The sequence below is a fragment of the Indicator indicator genome, chromosome 4, assembly GCF_027791375.1.
Source record: "Indicator indicator isolate 239-I01 chromosome 4, UM_Iind_1.1, whole genome shotgun sequence".
NCBI lineage: Eukaryota > Metazoa > Chordata > Aves > Piciformes > Indicatoridae > Indicator > Indicator indicator.
The window spans coordinates 44,580,021-44,599,651 of NC_072013.1; the positions used below are offsets into that span (position 1 = coordinate 44,580,021).

The 19,631-nt window shown below is 43.2% G+C and overlaps 1 protein-coding gene across 1 annotated transcript; it reads left to right on the plus strand.

Moving 5' to 3' along the window:
* Positions 1-642: 642 nt before the first annotated feature.
* Positions 643-18,837, plus strand: FAM177A1 (family with sequence similarity 177 member A1). Its single transcript, XM_054400762.1, has 5 exons — positions 643-744; positions 5,595-5,771; positions 14,228-14,294; positions 15,651-15,748; positions 16,658-18,837. Exons 1-5 carry the CDS (start codon positions 658-660, stop codon positions 16,868-16,870), a joined length of 642 nt encoding a protein of 213 aa, XP_054256737.1. The 5' UTR covers positions 643-657; the 3' UTR covers positions 16,871-18,837.
* The last annotated feature ends 794 nt before the right edge of the window (positions 18,838-19,631 follow it).

Sequence of the window (19,631 nt, forward strand, 5' to 3'; positions counted from 1 at the left end):
TCTGACAAACACCTTTTTCCTGCCTGCTGGGATTAAGTGTTCTCACTCAAACACATCCCCTGGGTCAAGGCTCCCATGGTTTGCATTTCTCTTCTTCTGTGGTGTTTTTTGATTTGTGTTCAATGGCCTGAGCCAAGGCTACTGAAAGGCATAGCAAGCTTGGCTCCTCCTGAGATGGCTCTTAACTACTGCTGAGTAGCTTCATGGGCTTCTCAAAGTGTTCTTCTGTTATTTTGCAGATTTTCGTGTACATCATCTTCCTACGATGTCGTATTTCCCTGAAATATACATAGCCCCTGTCCGCAGAAGGGCTTCACTCTGGGTGTAAGCACGACTGTGCCCGCCAGCTCGGCTGCCTCTGGTCTCTTCCCCATCCCTCTCCAGGATCCGGTTGTTCCTGGGCTGCGGAGAGAAGATAAATGACGGAGGCCGCTGCCGGCTCTGTCCCACTGCCGGGGGACCCACGGGCCAGCCCCGGCAAGGCACCCCGCCCGTCAGTGCAGGGAGGGAGCCCGGGCGGCGGCCCAGCCGGCCGCGGCGGGCTGCAGGCACCGCCCCGGCGGGCGGTGTTGACGGGCGGTGCCGCCCGGCTGCTCGCCTCCCTGGGCCGCGGCGGGCCCGCTGCCGCCCTCCCCCGGCGCCGCGGCGGGCGGGAGGATGGAGCAGGGGCTGTCCGCCATCACCCTCTACTGCGCGCCCGCCGCCGTCCCCGCGGCTGCCGCCTGCACCATGGAGCCTGAGCAGGTGAGCGGGGCCGGCGCAGCGGCTTCTCCCCAGTCCTTCCCGGCCGGGCCGCCACGCTGCTCAGCCCGGGAGGAGGCCGCTTCCGGAGGAGGGAGAGGCCTCTCGGGCCGCGGCAGGGCGGGCGGCGGCGCTGGGGTCTGTCCAGGGCGTGGGTGGTGGCCGCGTCGCCCGGGGGTGTGCGGGAGCTGGGAGATCCCCTAGCGCCTGCCGGTTCTCCGGTGCGGGTGGTGGGGTGTGGAGGGCCCTGGCTGCGGTGGGAGGCGGTCGGTCAATCAGTCTGTCTGCCCATCCGACCTTTCTTCCAGCGCTCTGTAATTACAGTGAGCACGGCGGGCACGCGCGTCTCGGGTGTCTCCTGCTCACCGGCAGGTAATGCCTGTTACAAACGAGCTTGATAAATATTAAATGGAGACAAGTTTCCGTGCTGTCAAGTTCGCGAAGGCGTTGGAGATGGTCAGGGACGCCAGCTTTTAATTAGAATGTCACCTGGCGAGCTGTCGTACCCATCGCACTGACCTCGGCCTCATACTGAATGTTTTATGCACTGCACCTTCACTGGTTACTGTGCCTTTCCAAGGCTTCATATTCTGACGCCCTTTTCTTACCGTCATCCTCTGACTACTGTTTTGTTGTCTCCTGCTTTAGAAAGGTGCACGCTGTTTAGTTCCAGTTGAAACCCAAGGGTAGAAAGTCAAGCCATAAGGAAAAAAAAGCCTCAAACAGGCAGGCAAGATAACGTGGGTAGAAATGTTTCTCATTAACTAGCACTGTCAGTTCAGTGCAATGAGCAATTGCTCATGTTTCTGAGGGGGAGAGTGGGCATCACAGACTTTGGCATTTTTGGTCATAAGCTCTCGTAAGAATACCAGAGCCCAACAGATTAAAAGTTACCCACGTGGATAGTCTGCTTTTCCTGCTACTTCTTGCTTTTCATCTTTCCTCAATGAAACTTTACGTTATTGCATCACCTAATATTGGCTGTGCCGGTTCTCCTAGCTCACCTGCAGGCGTCCTGGCACGCCTCATCCTTAATTGTAGTTTATTTATTTTGCTATTTTGGTTGTGGACTGAAATGCCATCGTGCTGGGTATTGTACCAACACTGTCAAAATGTGTCCTGTTCTCTCTGTTTCTGGCCAAAAGGTGAGATAAGACCGTGAGTGTAAAGAGGGTAAACAAGGAACAAACAGTTTCAGATGTTGGCTTCCTGACAGGTGAGGCTTGGAAGGATGCCATAAAGCCATTAAAAATTCCAAGAGGGCAACTAAAAGAAAAAGGAAGTTACTTTACACTGTTCATGGAGTACCTCCTGCATGTTAGCTAGTGTGGTGAAAGCACAAGGGTGACTGGCCATTGTGTCTAGTAACTACTGGAATGGAAACCGAAGTAAATACTTCTATGGCATGAGGTTAAGAGAAATGCTGAGTCTTTCAAGACCCATATAGGTAGTGGAGGGGGACAGACCTGTGGAGAAAAAAAAAATGAGGTGGTAACCTGACTAAAGGTGTGGACTAGCAGAACAATCTTTGTGATAACCATAAAAAAAGAGCTGAGGTGTAAACCCTCCAGCAGGAGATACTGTAACGTTTGAGCTGTAAAGTCAATCTAGCTGGCAGTTCTTAGAATAGAGCAGCATGGACACAGTTTTGGAAAGATAAATAAAATTTACTGGTGCTGAACTTTCTTCTTGCAGCAGGGAGAGTTGGCTTTTGTTGAGGTTGTGCATGTAAAAATTAAAAGGACAAATGTTCCAGCAATGACTGAAACCTGTACCCAGGCTTGTTGACTAGGTAACAACCAAAGCAACAGCTGATAGGCATTATTTATTATCTTACCTAATCCTTTAGGACTCTTTAGAAACAGATTATGAAGGGACACAATTCAGGGTTCCTTGATGAATCCTTATTTTATCAAATTACTGCATTTCTCTGAAACTTTGTACCAGTACTATTTATGTGGAGCTGCTCACTGGAGGTGATGTATGTGGTGGGTTGAAAATTACCCCCCAACTAATTTGGAGAAAAAAAAAAAAATAAAATTTGCCAGACCAGCTCAGTTGGAAAGCAAATGAAGCTATATTTACAAGCACACTACAATCTAGAAATATGAAATACAATGAATATGTACAAAATATACAATATTTACATGTATTTACAATTTATAAACAGCACAAGAACCCCCCTGGACAAAACCAGGGGGTTACCAACAGCTTCCCCCGCCCTATACAAGGGAAAAGAGAAAGAACAGAGAGTAGCTTGTTAGTACTTAGCCACAATAAGCAGCAGCCAAGGTCAGCCACAGCCAAGCAAAAGCACCAGTTAGTATCTGCTAGAGCAAAAGAAGCTGGAAAGAGAATTAGTTTATACAACTAACTTTATATTAGTTATCAGACCAATGGGATTTTTTAAACCTTACCATTATTTTTCTTTTGCATCCAATGGTAATTCCTACCACTTTCTACTCAGTCTGTGGAAAATTTTCTAGGTGCCAGCCTAAAACTGCCACAGTGTTAAGTAGAGTGTGGGATGGGTGTGCAAGGTCTGAAAGCCTGCTTTTTAAACTTCAAATATTAACAACAGTTTTTCTTTCTAAGTTAAAACATTTGAAGCATTTGAGTTAAATGAGCCAAAATCAAGTGAAGAGACTGTGTCTTTAAAGTAGCTCTGAGGAGAGGCTCATGCTGCTCGCTGTTATCAGAGTAATATTTGTGGTGCTGTGTTGCAAGAAATGGTGCTCTTCAGCACTGTGGCTAAACATGAAAAATGGCATCATTGTATGATGGCAATAAAGGAGCGTGAAATGCTCATAAAAGACTGATTCTGTGCTGCTTTTTGCTCCAAAAAATGCAGATCTGAGTGGCAGTAACTGGCACTTGCTGATGTAGCCCAGCAAAGAGCACTCCCTGAGCTTAGGTTTCTCCTCTGTTTTCAGCATTTGTGTTTTTATAGCTTTACTGTTCTGTTCCTGCTCTGTTCCCAAGGCTGAAACACAGCAGAGAGTGTGCTGAGCCCTGGCCAGCCAGGTTGGGTTTTCTACATGAAAATGTAATTCTGCATAACAATGTAATGCCATTGCAGCTGAATTACCCCAGTGAAAACTTGGCACTCGATTCTGCTCTGCTCTTCCAGGAAAATGTCTGCAGTGTGCCATGGTGGCTAAAGAAATGCTAGGGGAAGCTGAAATGACTTGCAGTTTTGAGAAGCAGTGGTATGAAGGCTGGGAGAGATGATGGATGTGTGCACTCCCTCTCCACACTGTAGAGCCTGGCACGTGATCTTTACCTTCCCTCCCTCTTCTCTGTGGGCACCAGAAAAATCTGTGCCTGGAATGAAGGAAACCATTCTGCTCCCCACAGCCCCCTCCTGCCCCTTTACTGTGCCCACTGCCTCTCCTGACTAACTGAGCCCATTTGCATTGTAAAGCTAATTTACATAATGTAGCACAAGAGATGGGAATGGTGATGCTGTGCTTACAGTGATGATGGGGTGTCCTACAACTATGTGATAACATCATATATTTTTATAAATAATTTTGAATTGCCTCTGTAGAGACAAGGTTGCATAGGTAAGAAGTTGCAAATTAGAATGATCCTGGTTTATGCAACCTGAATTTTGAGTACAGATTCACAGAGTGTTAGGAGCTGGAAGGGACCTCCAAAGATCATCAGGTCCAACCCCCCTGCCACAGCAGGATCACCTAGGGCAGGCCACACAGGAACATATCCAGGTTGGCTTTGGAAGTCTCCACAGAAGGAGACTCCACAGCCTCTCTGGGCAACCTGTCCCAGTGCTCTGTTACCCTCAACAATAAAGAAGTTTCTCCTCATGTTGAGGTGGAACTTCCTGTGTTCTAGCTTATATTCATTATTCCTTATCCTGCTACTGGGTGCCACTGAAAAGAGCTTGCCCTCTTCCTCTGGACACCCACCCCTCATGTATTTATAGACATTAATAAGATCCCATCTCAGCCTTCTCTTCTCCAGACTAAACAGTTCCAGTTCTCTCAGTCTTTCTTCATAGGAAAGAGGTTCAAATCCCTTAATCATCTTCATAGCCCTCCATTGGAGCCTCTCCAGTAGATCCCTGTCTTTCTTGAATTGGGGAGCCCAAAACTGTGTACAGTATTGCAGGTGTGGTCTCACCAGGGCAGAGTAGAGGGCAGGAGAACCTCCCTAGACCTGCTGGACACTCTCTTGCTAATGCACCCCAGGACACCATTGGCTTTCTTGGCTGCAAGGGCACATTGCTATCCAAGTACACGTATCTGTTTCCTTGTGTTTTGAATTACATGACCTCATGCATTTTAAAAAGTCTTTGTGGTACATTAAAAACATGCGGCTGGCATGTCCTAACTTCTGGTTCCTTCTCTGTGTAACAGAAGTGTTTTCAAAACAGTTTTGTGCATTTGATGCAGTAATAGCTAAAAAGCTCTAGCAAGGTGAAGGCTCTGCTTTGATAGATACACACAAAACCTTAGTGAAAGTCTCTGGACACAGGAGTTGTTAGTCTAAAGGATTATTGATTGGCCTTTGAACTAGAAGTATGCTTGTGACCTGGACACTGCAGGGTAGTGTTCAGCAGCTGGGAGAACAAAACCAGACATACCACCTGCCCATGCTGAAGTAAAAGTACTGAACCTTTTGTTCTTTTTAGTAAAGGCATCGCTTTTTATGTATCTGCAAACAGAAATGTTTCAGTCTTATCCTTTACCTACAGCCAGGCTCTTGTAGATGTGCACTGCATAAACTGATCATTCTATTTGAAATATCTTGGGAAGTTTTTTGAGGGGGAACTTTTCCAGTTCCAGAAGCATGTACTTGAGATATCATGATTTTTTTTTTCTTCTTTATAGCAACTTGCAAATGGAGAGGGAGGCTTTGAGAATGTGGAGCTGGGTGTCATAGGAAAGAAGAAGAAAATTCCAAGGAGGGTTATTCATTTTGCAAGTGGAGAAACAATGGAAGAATATAGCACAGATGAAGAGGAAGATGAACAAGAGAAAAAAGACCTGTTACCACCTGTAGATCCTGTAGGTATTTTCCTTGATAAATTGCTATTTCTGGTTTACTGGGCAACTACCCTCGTTTTATGCTTTAATTTTTGTGTCACAAATCTGATTCAGACTTAAAAGATCCCATTAATTTGGCTCTAGGGACTGAAAAATCTGTGAGAAGTATTCCTGATAAGTTTTGTGTTGGAGTCCTCCTCCACTAAAGTAGTCCTATTAATTAGAAATGGGTTTAATTTCTTCATAGTTGTAGTCTGTCCTCTCCAGCATTTCCCTCTCTAATAATATTTGCTTCATGTCTCCTTGGTTCACACTATTGTTTAAAAAAACCTGTTGGAATGAAGGCATTTGTTTCCTTGTGTTTGGTGACAGCAGACTTGACCCTGTAATTTAGTGTTACCATACTAGCAATTTGATGCACTTAGAAGAGTATAGAAGGGGAAAAACCAGGTGACCTGCAGAAATAAAGAAAACCTAGTATAATGCATAATATATGAAAAACAAGTTTCAAAGGCCCTCTCTAGTCTATGTATGTAAAGTTCATCTGTGTGGGAAGCTATGAAGGTTTTGCATGACCTGTGATTGGAATCTTCTTCATTGGTCTGACTTCAACTGGGAGTTTCAGCAGTAACAGCTGTCTCCCATAGTGTACTGTAGCTGCTAAAATACATTTCCCTTTCTGTCAATGGTCCTGGATCTACACATAGAGGTAAAATGAAATATATACTCTGTTTTATTTTGTTGGCATGTCTGACAGTCGATTTTGTGGTGATAATGTATTTGCAAAGCTCACAGCTGTGCTTCTCAGCACTGGCAATAGCAGCTCCCTGCCCTCAGGCAGTCAGTCACAGAGAAGATCTGCATCCATCTCTTCATCTCTCCTCACCCTCAGTCTCATGTTTCTTTTATGACGCCCTCCAAGAACTGATGTCTCAGACAGCTCTTTTCTCTACCCTCATACAACAATTCTCACCCCGCTAAATTGGGTCTGCACCTCTGTTGTCCCTGTCTGCTGCCGGGGCTTGCTTCCTGACCCTCCCTAGGCTTGATTGCCTGTACTGGAGATGGAGACTCCAGAATTCACTGGGCCCTTCTTGATGTGCTGGAGTGCAACCAGGTGATTGCAGCAGCTGGTCCTGCCTTGTTGCATACTGGAGGCAGATGCAGTGTAGAGGTGCTTGTTCTCATGCTTCAGACAAGTGTCCGTGCATGCATGGAAACTGGTGCCCTGTTCTCTACTTGACACTGTTGTAATGATTTCTGCACCATCCTTTGGGAATCTGTAATTAAGAAATGTTGTGTTTGAAATTCTCTATTTACTGCACAGCAGTAGGCTCTGTGTTTCTTTATAGACATATCCATCCTTGGAGACCTTGAATTCGTTGAAGAGACTGCAGTAAAGAGTTTGGGACTGTCAATCAGTTAGGGTTATTTTCCCCTCTGTAAAATGAATTTATCTTGAAGGGAAAAACAATAAAAAAGTGGTTTGAGGACTAAGCTTCAATGAGACTATGAGAATTCAGATGGGATTAGGGATCTTAGTGATTCACAGGTGAAGCTGTTGCATTTCATCTTGGGTGGGTTGATGGTACTGCTATCTCTTTCCTGTTAGGCAGTTCTTATATACAGCTAAAAGTAACATTAAGCTGAGAGCAGGTAGGGTTATCATCAGTATAAAATACACCTGACTTTCATAGATTGAAAATAAATGTGTTTTACTCACAAACAAGGAGTAGATGTTAAGCTGCCTTGCTGGGTATTGGTTGTTTGCCTAAGTATCTGCTCAAAGAAATGCAGGAACTGTGAAACTTAGTGAATATTATGGTAATGTTGAGGTATCTTCAGAGTCAGATCTGTTCCCCACTACGCAAGTTGTGTCAGATATCCATGGGTGTGGAAGAGACTTTCTTTTTTTTTTTTCCCCCAACTCTAATTAGCAGGGGAACAAATCTGTGTAATGTGTTGTATGCCATTACCTCTCAGCAGAAGAGTGGCACTGTGGTGCAGTGATGAAAGGCTCATGAGCCATGATGTACATGTTGTGAAGCCAGGGGCGTGCAGGCTGCTATACAAATGGACACTTAAGTGAAGAGCCCTCAAATGTGCACAGCAGCCAGGAATGCTGTGACTGTTCTCCTGCTTTCCTAATACAGATTTTTTTTTCCTGAATACCAAAGACTCTATTGTATGGCACAGTTAAGATTGCTTTATTCTCCTTTTATAGTTTATGAAATCCTTAATTTTTATTGTATTTTTTAATAAAAGGACCCCCTTTACTCCCCAAACCAGAGCAATTTGTTGTGGAGCACAGTATGCCTTATTATGTAGTGCTTTTTACCTTGACAGAATAAACTTGATTAGAACAAGGGTTGCCATTAAGTGAAGTTTACCTTATCTGCTGCATGCTTCATGTATCCCAGCTGAGCCAGTCAATTGAAGAAATGTTAGGCCAAGCTGAGCTTTGATGTTTTAGCCAACAGCTGCCTTAAAAATGTTTTTATTGTAGGATTTCTATAAAAGCAATTAAATAGTGAGTTTGCTGAGACCAGCATGTCTAAAACTTATCTCAGTTGGGATATGAAAAAGTGTGTTGCAAATAATAGCAGTCCCTGGTCCAATTTATTTCTAGAAAAAGCACATTTGATATTTTGAATAGAAACTTTGCATCATGAAATTTCAAAGCTCAGCTGGTATTGGCATCCTGGCAGCTTCTGAATAGAGTATAAGGAAAACAAATATTTTGCCATGTTGTAAAGAAACATCTTCAGTAAGGCACTGGGTTTAATAGTGGTTTAGAGTGAAGCAGGCATTGACAATGTCTTTCATACTAAGCAATCAACATGTATATGTCCTGGTATATGATAACCAAAGCACTCAGTGTGATGGACTGTTGCCACTCAAAATGAATTCTCAAAGAGACCTGGGTCTTAATTTTACTGTGAAGCAATGATTCTGATACTTCTGTAGGTCAGCACTGGGTTCATTAACATTTTTGAACTGGAGTGTCCATTCTGTTGGTTTGTTGTTTTTTAAGAATGAGTTGAACCCAGAACACAGGGTATGCTCAACAGAGATTTCCCTGGATATTTTAGATAATTTTACTCAAACTTTATTTTGTTGTAATTAAATTTCTCTAACCTGTTTAAGAAGACAATCTGTTAATTACTGCAGGTCCGCTTGCTATAAAATTTTCATTGCATTCCCCTTGTTACATGAGTAGGCAGAAGGTGGAGTGTAAGTCTTTGCAGAGCAGCTGTAAGCAATATAGCTATTGGCAATAACCTTAGAATTCATCCTGAGAACATCTCTGCAGCAAAGCTCCAGAAGAGATTTAATTTTATTAACCTTTAGTGCTCAAAAAGATTGAAAAACATTCTTGCAGGAAGATTGTCTTGATACCCTGTGTAAAAGAAGCTTAACTTCAAATAGCAAAAAGTCCTCTCTTGAGGACTGTTATACTTTTCTTTTAAGAATTTGGGCATGAGGGAGAAAAGTAATCACAGACCAAGTAATAGCTACTTGTAATATAGTGGAAGCTTTTTGTTGGAGGGTGGTGTGTGTGTTTCTGATCATGTTTTCAGTAGTTGTCATAGATGAGAGATTTTCACATGGTGCATACACTGAAGGACATATTATTGATGTGACCTGTAAATAAACTAATTTAAAATGCATCTTGACACTAAGCAGTGAAAAGTATATATTTGGTGGTGTTTATTAACTCTTAAATAGAGGATTCACTTTCTTCTTAAATTGGGAAATTATTGTAATCATTATGCCATTTCCTCTGGCAAAAAAGAAACTACATTCTTGGAAAGTTCAAAGGACTGAAATTTGGTGCCAATAAATATAGATATGGATTGTTTAGGAACATGGTGCACCCAGAAGTTTAAAGAAGCACATGTTTCCTACACCTGGGCTGGGGGAATCCCGAGCATTGATACAGGCTGGGCGTGACTGGCTTGAGAGCAACCCTGAAGGAAAGGACTTGGGAGTACTGATGGACAAGAAGCTCAATATGAGCTGCCAGTGTGCACTTGCAGCCCAGAAAGCCAATCACATCCTGGGCTGCATCAAGAGAAGCACAGCCAGCAGGGTGAGGGAGGTGATTCTCCCCCTCTGCACTACTCTGCTGAGACTCCACCTGGAATACTGCGTCCAGTTCTGGAGCCCCTGTTACAGGAAGGATCTGGAGGTGCTGGAATGTGTCCAGAGAAGGGCCACGAGGATGATCAGAGGGCTGGAGCACGTCTCCTATGAGGACAGACTGAAAGAGTTGGGGCTGTTCAGTCTGGAGAAGAGAAGGCTCTGAGGAGACCTTCTTGTGGCCTTCCAGTATCTGAAGGGGGCCTACAAGAAAGCTGGGGAGGGACTTTGTAGGGTGTCAGGAGTGGTAGGACTAGGGGGATTGGAACAAAAGTAGAAATGGGTAGATTCAGATTGGATGTTAGGAAGAAGTTCTTCACCACGAGGGTGGTGAGACACTGGAACAGGTTGCCCAGGATGGTGGTAGAAGCCTCATCCCTGGAGGTGTTTAAGGCCAGGCTGGATGAGGCTCTGGCCAGCCTGATCTAGTGTGAGGTGTCCCGGCCCATGGCAGGGGGGTTGGAGCTGGATGATCCCTGAGGTCCCTTCCAACCCCAACAATTCTGTTACTCTGTGTGTTCCCTTCAGCAGGGAACACACTAAGAACCATACTAAGAAACCAAATCTGTTGTTGAACCAGAACCATTGGTTTTATCAATGGTTGAATCCATTATGTTAATTTCTACTTAAAATGCATCACTTGCATTAAAATTGTTCATTAAGAATTTCTGTAATTTCAAACCCAGTTTTCATATCCCTTGCCTTTTCTATTTTAAATAACAAAATGAAGTCAGGATAGCTGAATAGTATAATTAAGCGTTGTAGAAACATATACTAAAGAGATTGATGGCTGGAGAAATAGTGTCCCCTTACAATAAAAGTGTCCTGTGTCTCATACTATTGCCTCTTGTTTCCAGTCAAGAAACACATTTTTTTGGGTTTGTCTCACTCTAAACTAAGATCACAATATCACAGTATATCAGAGGTTGGAAGGGACCTCAAGAGATCATCAGGTCCAACCCCCCTGCCAGAGCAGGATCACTTAGGGTAGTCTGCACAGGAATGCATCCATTTGGAAAGTGTCTTGGAAAGTCTCCAGAGAAGGAGACTCCACAATCCCCCTGGGCAGCCTGTTCCAGTGCTCTGTCACCCTCACTGTAAAGAAGTTTCTCCTCATGTTAAGGTGAAATCTTCTATGTTCAAGTTTGAACCCATTGTTCCTTGTCTTATCACTGTGAACCACCGAAAAAAGCCTGGCCCCCTCCACTTGACACCCACCCCTCAGATATTTATAGACATTGATCAGATCCCCTCTCAGTCTTCTCTTCTCCAGACTAAATAGCCCTAGGGCTCTCAGTCTCTCTTCATAGGGGAGATGCTCAAGCCCCATAGTCATCCTTGCAGCTCTCTGTTGGATTCTCTCCAGCAGGTCTCTGTCTCTCTTGAACTGGGGAGCCCAAAACTGGACACAGTATTCCAGGTGTGGTCTCACCAAGGCAGAGTAGAGAGGTAGAAGAACTTCCCTAGACGTGCTGGACACACCTTTCTTGAGGTATCTTGAGATATCTGGAACCTACCCAAATTTACCCTGAAGAAGTAAGGAGGGGGGGAGAAAAAAAAAGGAGGATTATTCCTTGGATGTGTTTCCTTGTTCTTAGTTGTTCTTGGTGGTTTACTTTCCAAGCCATCTTCTTTCTTCTGGTGGACTTTTGGAAGTAGCTTCTGTCATGGTTTCACATTGTCTTTTGAGATACTTGAAAGAATGCTCCTTTTGTAATTTGAAGGACCTGGGAAGACCTTGCTTGTTGGAGGTGAAGATGTGTCTGGTTTGGGCTTTGTCATGAAGCTGGAGATGTGCTCCTTGCATACCAAAATCGTTTCTTACTGTGGTGAGGGAACAGTAGAAATAGACAGAACTGCCCTGTCTGCCAAGTGTCAGATGTTCCCTGTGTTTGTGTTACCACAAGGTGTTAGAATGTTCTGTCTGAGCTGCTTCTGTCCTGTTGAAGGTAAGCTTCTCCTTTCACTCTCAAGTATTAAGGAGGCTCTTGTGGCTTCTTGCTTACAGCCGCACAGCAGGCTCTTGTTTGTCCTATGCTCTGTGTGAATGCTTTTTAACTTTGTCACCTTGTTATGAAGGATTGTAGAGGCTCCTCAGTGCCATTATTTGCACCTGTGGCTTGCAAGCTTTTCCAGCACTTTCCTTGACTTCTTCAGCTGAACAAGCTGAAATGATTGTCGTTAGCCTGTCTGCCAACTGAGCAGTAATCAACAAGCTGGAGGTGCTTTTGTTCAAGCAGGATAGCAGCTGGTTTTGCTTACACTTTTACCTTGGCAGGACATTTTCCATACCCACTGCCAAAAAAATACAGCATCTGGCTTCTTTCAGCCTACCCAACTTGAGTTTCTGGCTTGACAGATGATTTCTCTGCTACACTCATTTGTAGAGGCCGGGCTTGGAAAGCTCTGAAGTCTAGTAGCTTGTGCCTGCTGAGGCTATACCAGCTAGTCTCTGTAGCTGTATTATTTATAGTAGTATTGATTGTAGTGTGCAGAGATCTATTTAATAAGATCATAGGAACTGATTATTATCAAACAGTTTTTAGCAGTAAGTCATAAATACATAATATGCAACTGACTGGAGCTAATGGGTTTCTTTTCCTACAAGCTGACTCTTTTAATTGCTACTTTCCACAAGGAAAGTATCTCTACAGAGATCTTTAATGGGGGTAAGGAGGGAATACATCACAAAGAGCTTGCTTGAATACAACAGAGTGTTAACTACAAACATCTTTTAGTTCACTGACATCTGAGGTTGTCTTTTCACCAAAGTGAAAGCCTACAGCTTTTCCCCATTAGACTGAAATTTGATTTTTCCCATTCTCCTCTTTATTACATGGCTTGTTGTTTATCTGTTTTTAAAAAGAGATACAGCCTCTTTCCTTAGTGAAGGGCACAGCCTATGTAAGCCCATTAATCTCTAGGTTTTCTTTATGTTCTTATACATAAGTATCTCAATTTTTCTGGAGGCTGTAGTACTTCCTCTGCGGTGGTGAATGGACCCTAGTCATGCAAAGGGCAACTCATCTGCCCAACCTGTGCTTCCTGCAGAGTCTGTATCCCTCCACTGCACCATTCCAGTCATGAGAGCCATCCACTGCATCTCTGGGATCCCAAGCAAGATCCTACTGTGCAGCTACACACACATCCTCAATTCCTTGTGTTCACTCCCCATGCTCCATGCCTTAGTATGTAGGCACGTCTGAGCCCTCTTTGCTTGCATGCACATGCTTGAGGTGATCCTAGATGAGCCATGTTTTGTTAATTTTCTGTTCCACTTGTTCTCATCACCCCAGGCCCTTTACTTGTCAGCCCTGTCCATCACTCCCTCAGAGCTGCAGTAAATCTCTCCCTCCCTCATGTGTTCCTGGTTTCGTTCTTCTGATGCAATTCCAAATGATAGTTTGTATCTGGTTGTAAATGCTTGGAAGCAGCTCAAGGATCAGTTTGAAGGTTTTATTAGGCTTTACACAGTCTCTTGCAATCCTCTTACTGTTGTAATAAGGGCCTACTTGGCTGACTCACTTCTCTTCTGGGCATGATGATATTCAGAGATTATCACAGAATCACAGAAACATTCAGGTTGGAACCCTCAGAATCACCAAGTCCAACCCATAACCCTACTCTACAAGGTTCACCCCTAAGCCGTATCCCAAAGCACCACATCCAAACCACCTTTGAACACTTCCAGGGTTGGTGACTCCACCACCTCCCTGGGCAGCACATTCCAATGCCTGACCACTCTTGCTGTGAAAATGTTTTTCCTAATGTCCAGACTAAACCTACCCAGTCGCAGCTTCAGGCCATTCCCTCTTGTTCTATCACTTGTGAGAAGAGACCTGCACCAGCCTCTCAACAGCATCCTTTCAGGCAGTTGTAGACAGCAATGAGGTCTCCCCTCAGCCTTCTCTTTTTTAAACTAAACAGCCCCACCTCCTTCAGTCACTCTTCATATGATTTATTCTCTAGGCCCTTCCACAGCTTTGTTGCCTTCCTCTGGAAAGGTCTTTCTAGTTACAGGAGTTACCTTGGTATTGAGTTGCTTGTCATTTCCCAAGTCTGAGACAACTTGGCTATAACCCACTTCTGGGCCTGATGGAATTCAGAACATTATGGAAGGTTCTTTCTAGTTGTAGGAGCTACCTTGGTATTGAGTTGGGTGCTTGTCATTTCCCAGGTCTGGGAGTGGGAAACAAAAACCAGTGGAACAAAATTTCTCATATGTAAACCATGGTTCTATCTTACGGTGATATTTGGAATAGGAACTTGTATCTTATGGTGATACAATGAACATAGAGCTGTTGTATGTCTCAATACTACTCTTGTTCTTACAGACAACACTCACGTGGGGGCCCTACTTGTGGTTTCACATGCTGCGAGTTGCCACATCAACCTTATCAGGTATTCATTTAATTCTTGGGGTAAAGCAGTAATGGAATATTGAAAGCCACTTTGACAGGCTGTAGATCATTATTTGTGACCTTCAGAAGTATGAATGAAGATTTCACCTCAATATGAGGAGAAACTTTACAGTGAGGGTGACAGAGCACTGGAACAGGCTGCCCAGGGCGGGGTTGTGGAGTCTCCTTCTCTGGAGACTTTCAAAACCCACCTGGATGCATTCCTGTGTGGACTACCCTAAGTGACCCTGCTCTGGCAGGGGGGTTGGACTTGATCTCTTGAGGTCCCTTCCAACCTCTAATGTACTGTGAATGAGCTTGTATTTTAATTTGTGGACACATACTCTCTTGCCTTAATTTTCAGTTAAAGTTCAGTTAAAGGCTTATCCTTTAATGGATCCCTTAGCAACACCAACCTAGATCCACAGCTGAAACTAGCAGAATTTGAACAATCACTACCACCATCTAGATTTTCATTGATTTTCTGCATTCTTCTCCATTTGTTCATTCTTTATCTTAAAGATCAATCATTAGGATATTGAACTAATAATTGCATCCAAGTGGATTAGCCTAGCACATATTGGTTTTGTCTTTTGAGTGAAGTAAGACTATGGAAAACCATTCAGGAAAGATGATTCAGAGATTGCACTGGGTTGGAAGGGACCCTCAAAGGTCATCTTGTCCAACCCTCCTGCAGTGAGCAGGGACACACTTTGTCCAGTCACAGTGGCTACACATGGAATGACTCATGGACAAAGCCTAGGCCAGTTCCCTTCCTGCTTGTAAGCCCCAGACTAGAAAATCCCCAGAACTAAGCCAGCAGTGGTACTTCCTATTAGGGAACACCAGGTCAGAGATGCTCACTATCTGCATGCCTTGCTATTATGCCACAGACTGAAGTCAAGCAAAAGCAAGTCCTACAGGAGCTCATACAGCACACCAGAAGTAAAATTAACTTGCTTACCAGTGGGAAGTTTGCATACAGGAAATATTTCAGCCCTAGGTATGTGACAGATCAAGATTAATGGAAAAATGTGATGGAGACTGTAGGCTTGGCTGTGAGATTACAAAATTAATGTCACTCTGGGGACAGGCATTTCATAAGTAGGAAGCAGAAAAAGTGTCCAAGAACCATACTCTCAGTTCCAACCAACACTTGGAACACTGTACCATTTCTACATTATCTGACCCATCAGCTGCAAAGATAAAAACTAATTTGAATCCAGTTGAGGAATGAAAAACTGTTAAACCAGACCAAAGTTTTTGCTAAACCAGACCAGTGATGACACCTTTTAAAATAAAACTGCACTTCTAGATACTAATTGTGTGTATCTGTAAACCTCTCTTTACTTTTCAGTGTGTGATTTCCTTGGGGAAAAGATTGCATCTGTTCTGGGCATAAGCACACCAAAATACCAATATGCCATTGATGAGTACTACAGAATGAAGAGAGAGGTATGTGTGAGGGATAGGATTCTATCCTCCCAACTTGCCTTCCCGAGTACTTTGTAAAATGAAATTTGTATTCCAGCATAGAGTGAGGTTTTAGAACCTTGATTTCATTTGATACATGATTAGTGTCTGCTTAGCCATCAGCTGTTTCTCACCAGCTCATCAGTCTTAGAACTGGCTGGGTCCTGACCACTGCTTTACTTGCTTCTCTGGTACAATGCATTTTCAAGTCAACAGCCTGAGAAAGTTGGATGCAGCAGTCACTGGACCCTGTAAAGAGGTGGCTGCTTGGAATGTAGTTTCCAACTCCTGTTGAACCAAGTGTCAAGGGTAAATTGAACATGATGGTTACCATTTGTTCTAAACCATAACTGGAAATGACTGATGGGTAGCCAGTGCTTTATGCAAAAAAAACCCACAAAACTCTTGATACTATCTTCATTTGGAAGAGATGGGAAAGATATTTAAAGCTTTACTACTTATTTTTGATGGCTCTTCATTATTGAGCTGAAATAAGCATTAGAGAAGGTAGACCTATCACTATTGCTATTGACTAAGCCCCGCTTAGCTAGACATGAGGCCTTGAGCAACATGGTCTAGTGGGAGCTATCCCTACCCATGGTAGGGGGTTGGAACTAGGTGATCTTTAAGGTTCCTTCCAACTCAAACTATTCTATGACTCTGTGTGACATTTTTTCCTTTTTATTTAAAACAGTTTAGTCCTTTACTTTTGGTGATGTATTTTCATCCATAATGGGAATTCTGGAATATATTTCATCTTATGATCAACTAATGACTGTTTTCTAGTGGAACAAATATCCTTGCCTTGTAATAGGAACTTGCATGCTCCTTTGGAAAGACTTAAAGGCAAATGGTAATTAGTAGCTTTCAAATCTGGTTGTCTGTTTTTAGGAGGAAGAGGAGGAACAGGAAAATAAGATGTCAGAAGAAGCAGAAAGACAGCATCAAGAACAACAGAACAAACCACAAGCTGAAGCTCCTGTCCAGACAGACCAGCCTGAAGCAACAGGGTGTACTTCGTTTGTGAATGTAAACTTTGAAAACGAGGGAGATTTGCAGTCTGTTGGGGAGAACAAACAAGATGTAGTTCCTGTCCCTCCTTAAGTGTAAAGCTCTGTTTAATGTAGAAACCACGAAGTGTCAGGTGTCACAATCTGGCTGTAAGGAGCAGGAAAAATAGGATTATACTTCTTCAGTGAAATACAATTCCTGGTATTCTTATTGATCAGGAGAGAGCTAGGCAACGTCTGTTCAGTCAGTTTGTCTGCCCAATAAAGGCTGAGGCATTCTGCCAAATTGGCACTTCAGTGAAAAGGAAAATTGCACTACAAACATTTGGTCTAAAATCGAATGTGTGAGCTAATTTCTGTGTAAAGCAAGTAAAAATGTCTTTTATTTGAGTTGCTGTGTCTCTTTAACACCTGTGGATTGCAGATGCAGTGCTGTTTCCTACTTTCTAAACACCTCTTTCTGGTTTGCACATTGTTTGCAACTTGGCTCTCTATGAATAGATTAATAGGGATCAATATCCTGTAACTCACAAGTCATTGTAATAGCATCTGATTTCCCCTATTTATTGTCACTGTTGTATGCATGTTTTTCTGTTGTTGGGTAACACGAGAGACAATGTTAGATTTACTGTTAGTTAGACTTAAGGGTCCACTGACTTTTAGTTACAAAAAAATAAGAACAAAGGAGGCTGTAAACACCTTCAAGAACTTATTAACAAGTGCCACCAGCACTCCTGGAAGCTGATGGTGCTCAGCTGCTTCACTCAGTGCTCTAGCAAAGTGCAAAACTAGCATCAGTGTAAGATCTTCTCCCTTCCACGTCCAAGAATTGAGACTTACTTGCTTGATTACTTAACATTGGAAATAAAACTCAAATCTTGCTAAATTATACTGCATGCACTGGACACTGTGTATGGTACCAATCTAGAGCAATGAAAAACTTTTGGGGCATAGACTACCTGGGACAATGTACTTGATTAATCTCAACAGACTATTTGCTTAATGTTAAATGACTAGTAAGAGATGTGCCATTGCAGATGTTTCTCCCTCTCCAGCACAGAATAGATAAAGAAGAAATCACAATACCAATCTTAGGATTCTTCTTTTTTCTTAAATAAACAAAACACTTTGTTGCAATACTACAACAGCATCAGTTTTTGTCTAAGTGAAATGCAGGTAGCTCTAGAGTTTTAAAGCAGCCCATCTTAAGGCTATTTTACTGCAGTGACTGCTCTACTTGTAACTTGTGAAAGGAGAATGGTTCACTTCATGACAATCAGAAGTCAGTGCCACAGTCACTTTCTGCAGAACATCACTGTAGATAAAGGAGCTGAGAATCTGCAGTGGTTGCCATGTGGAATACTGCTTCTGCCCCTTAGACTTCTAAAAAGAAAAACAATTTAAAAATAGTCTTCAGTGACATTTTGTGTTGGGTGCTATCATGCATCCCCCCCTGCCTTGGTTCCACTACAAACCAAGGAGTTTGATGTACCATCAGAGGCCAGGTGACTTGGCTCCTACTTTCCAGTTATGTATTTCAGGCAACCTTCTGCCTAAATTAGTATCCTGTAGAGCACAAATTCTTTTCTCAGCTGCTCTTAGCATTCTAGCACTACAGAAAAATCTTCTGAGGATTCAGGCACCAGCTCTAGTCCATCTGTTTTGATGCTCTGTTGCCTGCTTTTGACTTGTAAGACAGAAGGTGGTGACAGCTGTGTAAAATCATTCCTTAAACTGTGAACATCTGCAAGGGAGAGCTTGGTTCAACACCTGGGGGGGACACAGAAAAACAGCTTGTTGGGAGTTCTGATGCTGTCAAAGACAGAAAGCCTCACAGTGCTCAAGAGTAAAACCTTTACAGCTGAAGGATGCTTTGCTTTTCTGCCAAGAAATTGATGTCAGTTACGTGGCTTTCCCCCCCCACCCCCACCTTTCTCCCTATTGTGTGTTGCATCAGAAATGCTCTCACTGCCTTGGGTTTAAACTTCTTTGTATAAAATACTTTATTACTCACTGTGCCTTAACTTAATCCTTCCTTCAATTTTTTGCAAACTGTATGAAAGTGATTGCTTTCATAATGGTTTAATTTTATCTGTAAATGCATTAATGGGTTATTTTATATTTAATATAATTTTTGAACTGGAAGTTGTCTATGGCTTTTCCTTTAAAAGGATGTGGTCTCTGAAATGATGCCTGCACACAGGAACATGTGCTTGTTCACTTTGCTCTTGAGTCACATCCTGGTGAAATATTCAAGCACTGAAATAGTATCAGAAAAGATGGTCTGGGTTGGAAGGGATGTCCAAAGGTCATCTAGTCCAACCCCCTCTGCAGTCAGCAGGGGCATCCCCAACTAGATGAGATTGCCCAGAGCCCTGTCAAGCCTCACTTTGAGTATCTCCAGAGATGGGGCCTCCACTACCTTCCTGGGCAACCTGTTCCAGTGTTCCACCACCCTCACAGTAAAGAATCTGTTCCTAACACCCAATCTCAATCTACTCTTCTGTAGTTGAAAGCAATTACCCCTTGTCCTATCACCACAGGCCTTTTTAAACTATCTCTCCATCCTTCCTGTAGGTCCCCTTCTGGGACTAGAAGGTTCTTATTTGGTTTCCCCAGAGCCTTCTCTTCTCCAGGCTTACACAGAAGGTTAAGTTGGTGAAAGCCTTTATACAGGTATTTGGAATAGTTTTAACTAGACCTAAAGCTGGTACAGTTTAATTTCTTAATGAATCTCTTTAGAAGTTAACCATTCAGACAGTTCAATAGTTATTTATATGTATTGTTAGATACTTAGAACTGGGCACACAGAAAATAAAGGCCTAAACTCTTTACCTCTTACCAGACTTCTTTAC